The following is an 11,020-nucleotide window of genomic DNA, read 5'->3' as shown; positions in this document are numbered from 1 at the left end:
CATAATATCTATATGTGACTCTAGCTCGATTTGTCATCGTATACCAAAAAGGGGGAGATTCTAAGGGTATTTTACCCTTATCCATTATTTTGGTAACAATGACACCGTGCTAGAGTATTTGGCCTAATACGTTTATAAGGATAATCTCAGGTATTAGGCAAAGAGGCATAAATGGTGTATCAAAGGAACAAGAAGGCTAAAGGAGACCCCCCACTTCAACAACAATCGAAAAGGGGTCTACAGCAGAAATCCGGTTTGCCGACCGGTCAGCCCGCCCCCCAACCGGCTAGTCCGGTGTGCGGCCCGGTCAACCGGTCGCCAACCGGGCGCCAACCGGGCTCCAAACGTGCACCTAACAGATCCGGTTTGCCGACCGGTCAGCCGGCCTACCGACCGGCGGGCCCGGCGTGCGGTCCGGTCGACCGGCCGCGAACCGGGCGCCAAACGGAGGAGCCCGTGGACGTCGCAAAGTGTCTCCGGTCTACCGTCCGGTCTGGACCGGCAGGTCCGGTCCCTGGTCCGGTCCGACCGGCCTCTGCACCGGGCAATCCGGTCATTGGTCCGGTTGACCGGGTTTGTCGGGAGAAAAGCTAAGGTGGCAAGTGACCAACGGCCATATTTCGAAGAACACTATAAATAGCCCTTCTCCTACCTCTGAACAGTTAGACACTACACTACAAGCTGTTCTTGAGCTCTCTCTCTCATACTCCATTGCTAGAAATACCAAAAGCCTCAGATCTCCCTCCTCCTCCACCCAAACTCAAATCCCTCCGGGGAATCAATACAGGAGGACCCGATCTACTGTTCTACCAAGCCAAATCTCATTCCCCCTTGTATTCATCAAGAAGCTTGCTCTCTAGGGTTCCTTGGAAACCCTAGGTGGGCAAGAGTCGTCCGGAAGCATCCGGGTTGTGGATTTGCTCCGGGCAAGATTGTGAAGGTTTGGAGGCTACCTCAAAGTCTACCACAAGTGAGTGAGCTATTCCGTCGTGGGATAGGCTCCGGAGAATAGGGTGAGCCTTCGTGGCGTGGGGAATCCTTCGTGGGACCTCCACCCCTCCAAACGTGACGTACCTTCTTGCAAAGGAAGGGAACACGGGAATACATCCTCGTCTCCGCGTGCTATCGGTTATCTCTAACCGAACTCCTTACTTGTGATTTAACTGCCTGTGAGAGCCTTCGTGCTCGAGTTAGTTGTATCCTCATATAGGTTGTTTCACCTAGTTTGCATTAGGCTCACCTTTATATTCCGCAAAGCCTAATATTGCAAAGAAAGAATTAAAATCTGTAGAAACCTATTCACCCCCCCTCTAGGTTTACCATCTCTATACTTTCATCAAGTCTTCGCGATGTTGAGGAACTTGCTTGGTGTTTCGGGATTCGCAGCAGTGGTATGAAAGTGGGGGCGACAACACAAGTGAAGTTCAGAGTCCTACCATTCAGGGTGAAAACCCAAAGTCTGGCCTTAACTGGTTGTGCCTTGCAATGATCTTGCTAGAGGCATTGTTTTGAGAGCGGGGACTATCTTCAGAGTGAAAATCTAAGATCTTTGATCGGGCGACGACGACGCTGGTGCATTGTTCCCTTCTTGGAGGCGTCGCTTTGGAGAGTCTGTATTTCAGGTGTTGTTTTGGTGGTGGATGTACTGCTGTTGCTAGGCCTGAGATACTATGGCGGGACTTTTATTTCTTAGTTTTATTTTCTATTTTTTGGTTGTGTGCATCCGTACTGCCATTAGGATGGTGCGTTGTTGCAGAGGCTAGATGTAATTAATATCTTTTGATATTAATATATTTCCTTTATCGAAAAACTATGCTGCGGCTACCGGCTATGTATTTATGCCGGCTGAATATGGAGTATGTATCGGTGTTCAAATACGCCAACTCTGCCTAAAACGCGGAATTGGTGTCGTCCAGGGATTTTCCATGACGGCGGCAATGTCGATTGATTCAATCCAGTGTCTATCTCTTTACATCGTGCGTTCAGCGCCGGGATACGGGATACCGTATGCGCATCGTATACTATGCTCTTGCACAACCCCGTGTCCGTGTGTTTCACACAATATTCGTCGTTGATGTCTAGATTTGATTTAAGTCGCATCATCGGAGATGTCTAGATTTGATTTGGGACAGTTTTACTATGTCTCAGCTAACTGAGATTTTCTTAAGTCTAAGTGACTTAAAAAAATGCTAGAGTTGTATTTTTCTGTCAAAAAAGTGCAGTCACAAATGTGCAACTGGACCGAGTTGCACTAACACACCGAGAAAGAAATTTATACTTCTATGTTTCAAAAAGATTCAAAAAGAAATTCAGGAAAAGGTATGCATGCATGGTCCTTATATCCATCCAAAGTCCAAAGTTTCGGTAGAGACTCGTTATGTTTTGGGCTATAGAAAAACAATCTAACAATATGTAGGAGTAAAATAGAAGTATTCTTGTCAGAAATTTGTCTTTTATATTTCCCTGAATAAAACGTATTAAAAAAATCTGGCATACAATCTTGATATGTATACCTAGCTATACAATTTGTGGCAGATTTTTTTGAGACCGATAGGCACGATTTTCAAAATTTTCAATATTTCGCCAAATACAAACCATGCCATCTCGAACGGAGAGGAGTATTTCATACAACAAAACTGTCCGTTGTGGTCTGTATGTGCGGTGGTCGGACGGACAGAAATGGACTGCGGTCCATTTGAAGTGGTATGTGTCCCCAATGGTGATCCTCATTTAAAGAAAGTATTCGAAAAAAAAATTGGAAAAATATTCACATGTAGCAACGGTGTACACTACTACCATGCAAATTTACAATGTGAAATTACTTACAATATACTTCAAGCAAAACAAAGTGATAAAATCGTACAAGTTTAAACAAAAAACTGGGCCACGTCCAATGTGCATGGACTAATCAGTAACCGTGGTCGTGCTCTCCCTCCACACTATCAGCGCTAGCCCGAGAGCAAAATTGGCCCTAAATTTGCTTGCGAAATACGGTCGGCGGACTCTGCGGTTTGCTCATTGTCGTTGAGGCTCTTTTTCTTCGCGCCAGCAAAAACAAACGGCGTTGTCCATGGAATGACAATTGGAGATGCCTTGCTTTTGGTTGGCATGCTAGTGCTTAGCGGTGCAGCTCAACACGAAATGAACACAAGTCAGCAGTCAACAAAACGAACCGTGCAGATCAATCCAGCCGAAAGGCCACGAAGTTTGTGACGCCGTGTTTCCATTCTAGCCAACCGGAATGGGATGCGTGCGAATCAAGCCAAACACGCACAACACGTATATTTCTCGTACGGCGGCCAGTCCAAAAGTGCCGACCAAGAGAAACCATTTTGTAGGGTGGATGCTGACCTGGCCAAAAGCTTTGGGACAGCTAGCATTACAAAGATATATAGAGCTGTCCGTGGTTATTATTTATGCCATAGATTAGCACAGCTAGCATCATTATTTTTTAATCGAAATAATATTCTTTTGGTTCGTGATTAACTATGGTGAGCCACCGCTTCATCCCTTCTCCCCTTGCCCTGACGATAAAAGTGCCGACGAAGAGAAACCATTTTATAGTAGGTGACAACGGAGCCGGCTCCGATTCCACCGATATGCGCTGCCGAGAGTGGTGGTCCCTGCTCTCTTCACTTGTCGCTCCGGTGGCAAGAGGAAGTGGAGCTTGTTACTCTGTTTTAGCTTTGTAGTTAGGGTTTGGGCTAGTATGCTATGGTGCCATGTTGGTGAGGTGGGAGGCCGGACGCCCGAAGCGCATACATTGACCACAGCTCCGCTCTCACACTAGTGATGTCCTTCATAGTAGCATTTTGGGACTAACGTCATTGTGAGCTTGGCGATACTTTAGACGGGCAATGTTAGGGTTTTTGGATGGCCTTGGCTACACCATCAGCCGTGTCAACCCTCATCCTCTGTCCCCGTTGATGTGGCGTTGCCTCTGACTCTATGGTCCAGAAGGAGGGATTTATTAAGGAGCAGTGAGGCGGCTAGGACATGTGGTTGTGGCGGTGCCGGTGTGCATTTGGAGCAACACTGAAGTGTAGAAGGTGTTCAGTGGATTGTTAATTTTGTGTGATCTTCTGACTACATCAACGGGAGGCAGCAAGTCTGGGGTCGGAAAGGCATGTGGAACATCCCCATAGGACATGCCCCAAAGATATGTGCATCGCCTCGCGCGGCAGGTTTGATATTTGGATCAACGATGGTGGTTCCCTAGTTATTGCGACGATGGAGGTCTTTCTCTTATTCGATCAGTTATCGAGCGTCTCGGTGAAGCTGGTGGCTGATGATGATCGATAGTGTCGTGAGTGTGTAGGTTTGTAACCACTTTGCAAATTTCGTGAGGTTTCTAACCTCTTTTTTTTATTGCTTTTGTGTTAATGAATATGGTTAGATGGTTAGGGCTAATGTGATACCACCAGGTCACCAAAGATTAAACATCGGGTTAGACGTTTTGGTGTCTCATAAAAGTAGGTTGTGCGCCAGTGTGTTCATGGAGATAAGTATATGTAGGTATCATGAGTGTATGTATTAAATATATTTATGCACTATAGGAAGGAACGGAGGGAGTAATAAATATATTTATGCGTTTAACGAGTGTATGCATCTGAACCGTATTATCTCAACAGCCAAAAAGCACGGTTAAAAAGACACAACTGTGGCGAGTCGGTGCGATTTTCATCGATCACTCCGCCCAGCGGAGATGTCCAAGTCGGTAGCCATACTCGATTGACCGAGTATACATAATGTGAGACGAAGATGTGACTTTGTGAGTCTTGTACAGATCGATTGAGAGAGTGAGGTCATAATTTGCACACTCAACGGCTCGGATCGGAATATACTGTTTCGCGCCGTTGGATGACCGCGGCCGCAACGCGAACGCGACGCGGGCGCCGGAGTCGTACATTCAAACGTTGCGCGTTCAACGGTCAACATTCAAACGCCCCGACCAGATCGAACCAACAAAATAATCCTTCTCCTCCACTCACTCTCTCCCGCCACCGCCAAGTCTCCTCCGTCCAAACTGCTCCTCCTCCCGCAACCTATATATTCGTCGAGTCTCCTCCCGTTCAACCATTCCGTTCAAAGGCTCCGGCGCCATTAATTCCATTCAAAGTTTCCGGCAAGGTGCGAGCGACTCAATAACAACAGCTACCAGCTCGACTCGCTTCGCACGTCTTCTTTCTTCCACCATTAGCACAACACGATGGTTCTACCCATGTCCAGAGCTACGAGGGTGGTCCCGGAGCTACCGCTCCTGCGGCGAGGGAGGCGGCAGGTGGCGGCGGCGGCCGACGACGAGCCAGCAGAACCGGCGGTGCCGGCGCACTTCCTGTGCCCGATCTCGCTGGAGCTGATGAAGGACCCGGTCACGGCGCCCACGGGGATCACCTACGACCGGGACAGCCTCGAGGGGTGGCTGGCCCGCGGCCGCGCCACCTGCCCCGTCACCGGCGCGCCCGTCCGCCTCGGCGACCTGGTCCCCAACCACGCCACGCGACGCATGATCCAGGACTGGTGCGTCGCCAACCAGGCCGAGCGCGTGCCCACGCCCAAGGTGCCGGTTGCGGACGCCGACGCGGCGGAGGTGCTCGCGGCCGTGTCCGCCGCCGCCAGGCGCGGCGACGCGGCCGCGTGCGGGGCCGTGGCGGCCAGGGCCAGGGCGCTCGGCAAGGAGAGCGACCGCAACCGACGCTGCCTCGCGGCCGCCGGCGCCGCGCGCAGGCTGTCCTCCGCGTTCCGGGACCTCGCCGGCGAGCCCGTCGACGGCGCCTCGGTGTCCGCCGCGCTCGGGAAGATCCTCGCCGCGCTCACAGTCTTCTTCCCGCTCGACGACGAGTCCCGCCGCAGCATTGCCTCGCCCGCCTCACTCAAGACGCTCGTCTCCGTGCTCGCCCACGGCGACCTCGCCGCGCGGGCCAGCGCCGCCGTGGTCCTCCGCGAGCTCGCCTCCTCCGCCGACCGGCCCACCGTCGACGCCATATCCCGCACCCCCAACGCCTGCGCCGCCCTAATCGGCCTCGTCAGGGACACCGTATCCCCGCAGGCCACCAAGGCGGCCCTCGTCACGGCCTACTACCTCGTCGCCACATCGGACCGCGCGGCGGCCCGCTTCGCCGACCTCGGCGCCGCGCACGTCGTCGCGGAGCTCCTCGTGGACGCCGACAAGGGCACCAGCGAGAAGGCCCTGGCGGTGCTCGACGGCGTCCTCTGCGCCGACGCGGGCCTCCAGTCCGCGCGCGCCCACGCGCTCGTCGTGCCCGTGCTCGTCAAGAAGATGTTCCGCGTCTCCGACATGGCCACCGAGTTCGCCGTCTCCGCGCTCTGGCGCCTCTGCCGCGGCGCCGACGCTGGCGCCGCCGCCTGCCGCGCCGACGCGCTGCGCGTGGGCGCGTTCCAGAAGCTGCTGCTGCTGCTCCAGGTCGGGTGCGGCGGTTTGACCAAGGATCGGGCCAGCGAGCTGCTCAAGCTGCTCAATGGCGCCAGGGGCAGCGTCGAGTGCATCGAGACGGCCGACTTCAAGGGGCTCAAGAGGCCATTCTGATCCATGCAGAATTTTAGCGTCTGCTTTCAATTTTTTTGTAGATTGATTTGGGACTCTGATTAGGCGCGCGTGTGGATAAAACATACAAGTAGGATGAATAGATTTTTCTTCTTCTTTACAACTGTAATTGCATACTCATACATAGGAAAGATGAACACAGAAGAGAATTAACTGATCATTTTTTTCACAATATAATTTCTTGCGCAAATTTAATACTTGCCTTCAACTTATTCTCTGTATTTTGTGGACATAACTAGAATTGAACACAGCTAGATGCAGAATTTTGAGCATGCACTTTCATTTTGTTTAGATTGATTTAGGACTCAGATTAGATGTGTGGATAAAACATACGGAGGATTATTTGACTTTTATATTATCTTTATTAGACTATAATTGCATAATCATACATAGAAGAGGAAGACACAGGAGAATTAACATTTGCTTTGCCAAATATTTTCTCGTGCAATATCTATAAATTTTTCAGGCACCTTTCTTTATATATCTGATTTTATTAATCTGAACCCAACATAGCAGAGCTGAAGCAGAAGTTGGGAAAGTTGAATTAAGGAATAATAAAAAGTTTAAGCTAAGAAAAAAGTGTCTTCCGAGCATCAGTGGTCCCTTCATTTCAAAAAAAATAAAATATCATATTTATAAGTTCAAAAAATTCTGGACATAGTCAATGATAAAACTTCAACCATGCAAAATCCCAATGGTAAATTATTTGTGTCGTGGGCTAGAGAAGGATGAAAAATTCTGATAAAACTGTGAGACATGAAATATGCATAATCAGGTTCACAGTTTTATCATTTTTGTGTAGCTCAATCTTCAGCTTATTTAAAATTAATATTTTGCACGTTTGTGGGATACAACAATTGCTACATGCAGGTTTAAATCAACTTTTTGAAATCGTAAATGTGACTTTCAATTTTAAGAAAACATTATGCCCGGAAGCCAAAGAAATCTCCAGAGTCCATTATTATTGTCGCATGTTCAGACAGCTCAACCGTTCAACTGATCGTGAGAGACGTGTTCCACATTTATTCGATCGGGATTTAAAAAAACAAACAAGTACAATTTGACCATCTCAACATCTTTCGGTGAGTCAACTGGTTGGCTTGGTAAACAAGACGGCTAGTGCCAGCTTTCCATTTGTCCAATTTACAAAGAGAAACTATCGACTTTGGAGCTGTAAAGATAGCTCGAGCATTTCGCAGTTTCCGAAGGCCGGCCGGTACGCCGACGTACGAGCCGTCACGGCACGGCACCGGACGGGCCACGATGTCGTCTCATCGACCACCCACCGGTTCGCCGTCGACCAAGTTATACCTGTTCGTCAGTCGTCCGTCGTCGTCGTCAACGGTCGAGTTGGATGTGGTGCGTTCAACGCCGGACCAACCGTGTTCAGCTCGATCTGAGCTCAGCCATGACAGCTACCGGCGGGAAGAACAGATACGGGAATCGGCCCAATGGACCACGAGACCAGGTCGACGGCCGTGCGAGCGCGATAGCAGTGGAGGCATAGAGAGGCATGCATGCTACCGACGACCCTCTCAGACGGCATCATCGGATCACGTGGCGCCTGTTCAAAGTATCCAGTGTACTTCCCTCTATATCGAAACTTGTTTAACATTTATTAAAATTTAAATGTATCTAGATGCTATTTATTGTCTAGATATATTTAAATCTACACCAATCTCATACAACTTTCATACGGCGGAGGGAGTACGATAATAGGTAAGAGAGACGACGTAAAAACTAACTTTTGCACCACATCGAATAAATTTTTTTTAGCCTACAACAGATATTTGTAAATGTTGGGTGATTTGTTATTTTTTGCCCCATTCCATGTAATTATACATTACCATCACCCATATGGTGATATAAAACAGAGGGTGTGTCTATGTCTCAGTTGACTGAGATTTTCTGAAGTCTCGGCCACCTCAGAAAAGTGCAACTACAGTTTAAATAAAAGTGCAACTCGATCCAGTTGCACCTTTCTGGTTGAAAAGTGCAATTGCACTTTTTTAACAGAATAGTGCAACTCAAGCATTTTTAAGTGACTTAGACATAAGAAAATTTCAGTTGACTGAGATATAGCAAAACCGTAAAACAAATCGGTGACGTGGGAGAGGTCAACTGCTAGCCTGAAGCTTCATTTCACTTCCTGTCGCGTGGCCTTCACCTACCACCGACCACGCCAGCAACCAATTCGATAGGTGCAACCGTGAATCAGCGTCACCTAGCTCCGCCAACGCTTCACTAAATCAGCCGTCACACCGTTCGACCGACAGCGATCACGGCCGATTGAGAACCACCGCCTCGCCTACATCCATCTAGCTGGCCGTGGAGGTGCCGCGCCTCTCCCTCCCGCGACCCACCGTTGTCTGCCACGGGGAAAGGAACCAACGCGTGACCGCGGCCCGATTCAGCAAACACCGTCCTCAGCTGAGCTGCTGCAATAGAGGAGAAGCCACCCCACACCACCGCCGCTGAATCCTCGACCAGGCCATGACCGCCCTCCACCTCCGGCCAATTCCCACCTTGGCGCACATGAGGTATTTGACAAGAAGTTTCAAGGGTAATCTCTCAAATTTTTCTTTTACAAAAAATGTTATTGCAACGTAGAAGTAGTTTGTAATATATATTATTGTGTTTGTAGATGGTTTTGTTTTTCGACTACACCTCCTCTGATGAGGAGTTTGACATGGAGGAAGAGGAGGTTATTGCTATGCTCTTGTTCATGCATAAGAACATGAGACCGAAGCATGATGGTTCCATCTTCGGCCGCGAGTTTATCCCAAGGCGAAGAATTTATGCGGACAACAAGCTCATCATCAACTACTTCGTTGAGCATACGATGTATTTCAAGAGGTATTTTCGCCGCCAGTTCCAAGTGTCTCTCAATTTGCTCAATCACATCGCAGAGTGTGTCAAGCTGCATGATCAGTTCTTCAAGCAGAGGAGGAATTGCCCATGACTTCTTGGGTATAGCAGCTTCCAAAAGGTGACTGCTGCTAAACCCCTATGATGTGCACAGAGTTCTTCAAAGAGATCACATCGATGAGTGGTGGAGTTGGAATGGCCAACAAAACTACTAGGTTTATCTCAGCTGCGCCATGTTGTCAAATGTGATTTCAATTTTGTTTATGTGTTGATTTATATGCTACTTGAACAACCATTTGATGAATTACTTATATTGTGATGTAAACATCAGTAATTATTTGTTTTTTTATTTTAGATTTATTTGAGATTTAATTGCATATTATTCGTTTCATGCTTTCATATATGTAAGGAAATCTGAAGTTGGTTGTGCGGCAACCGTGCCATACATTACCTTGTGTGGAGGATGTACCCTATGTTATACCATACAGAAAACAAACAAAAAATAGACAGATGATATAAAACTCACATTTTGTGATGGATTGAGTTTTGCACCACCTATTAGAGTCGTATCCCTTTCCTGCACGTTCGCCGGTCGGCCATTGCATTTCTGTGCATGCCTGGTCGTGATCGCTGCTTGTCCCTCTTACATAAGTTCTGTTTAGATTGCTCCTCTGTCCTTGGATTTCTAGCTTTGAGTATGTTCCAAAGAATTGGTTTGCTTTTTATGGAATTTTGTGGCAGCTAGCTGACTGGTTCAAACGTTTTGAGCTGATGGGGCACGGTGGAATACGCTCACTGATAATTGTTCGGGTCTTTGTAGTATTTCCTAGAGTAAAATACATGGTTAGTACTTGAACTTGTCAGCGCGGTTCAAATAGGTCATCGTACTGCAAGAATACCAATTTACGGTAACTGAATATGCCGGATGGTTTATCTACGGTCACTGGTGCTTAGAACGGGATGTATTTGTCGTTGTAGCACTCACGGGCCCGTCTGTCCGCTCCTCAGTTATGTTACATTTTGCAGAAAACCCCCAATTCGTTCACCAAGTCTGGCAAAAGGGCATATTCTCGTCTTCCACACCCACCTGACCCGACCCCGACCCAAAACTGCCACTCCGCCGCCGGAGCACGCCGGCGTGCGTCCTCCTGCCTCCCCACGCTGTCGCTTCTCTCCCTTCCTATACCGCATCTATTCCCCTCGGCTAGGAGTTCGCCTGCGCCACCCGCTCCTATCCGCTATTGGCAGCAGCTCGGTTCGGCCTGGCTCGGCGCGTCGATGAAGAAGGCGTTGTCCACCGTTGCGAGCAGCTGAGCAGCAACCGACCTACTGTCGGAGCGCATCCTGACATGTCGTGCTCGTTTGCGGCCGCAGTGAAGTTGCATTAGGCACAGCTCGCGGATGAGCAGAGGCGGTCACGCCAGAGAACCAGGGGTCGTGGTGACGCTGCCGGCCGCCATGACGATTCCTGCCGCTGCCGTGCTTCCTTGGAGAAGATAAAGACGCCTGGAGGACCGCATCTATCTCCTTTATCCTCTCCCCGCTCCAGGTCGCGCTCCACGCGTCACCCACGCCGCTCTCGCTATC

General features: G+C 49.1%; 1 protein-coding gene across 1 annotated transcript; it reads left to right on the top strand.

Moving 5' to 3' along the window:
* Positions 1-5,013: 5,013 nt before the first annotated feature.
* Positions 5,014-6,737, top strand: LOC124683796 (U-box domain-containing protein 21-like). Its single transcript, XM_047218244.1, has one exon. It carries the CDS (start codon positions 5,210-5,212, stop codon positions 6,545-6,547), a length of 1,338 nt encoding a protein of 445 aa, XP_047074200.1. The 5' UTR covers positions 5,014-5,209; the 3' UTR covers positions 6,548-6,737.
* The last annotated feature ends 4,283 nt before the right edge of the window (positions 6,738-11,020 follow it).

Source organism: Lolium rigidum, chromosome 1 (genome assembly GCF_022539505.1).
Source record: "Lolium rigidum isolate FL_2022 chromosome 1, APGP_CSIRO_Lrig_0.1, whole genome shotgun sequence".
NCBI classification, from domain to species: Eukaryota; Viridiplantae; Streptophyta; class Magnoliopsida; order Poales; family Poaceae; genus Lolium; species Lolium rigidum.
The sequence above is the reverse complement of the archived record's forward strand: the minus strand, read 5'-3'. Positions and strand labels throughout refer to the sequence as shown.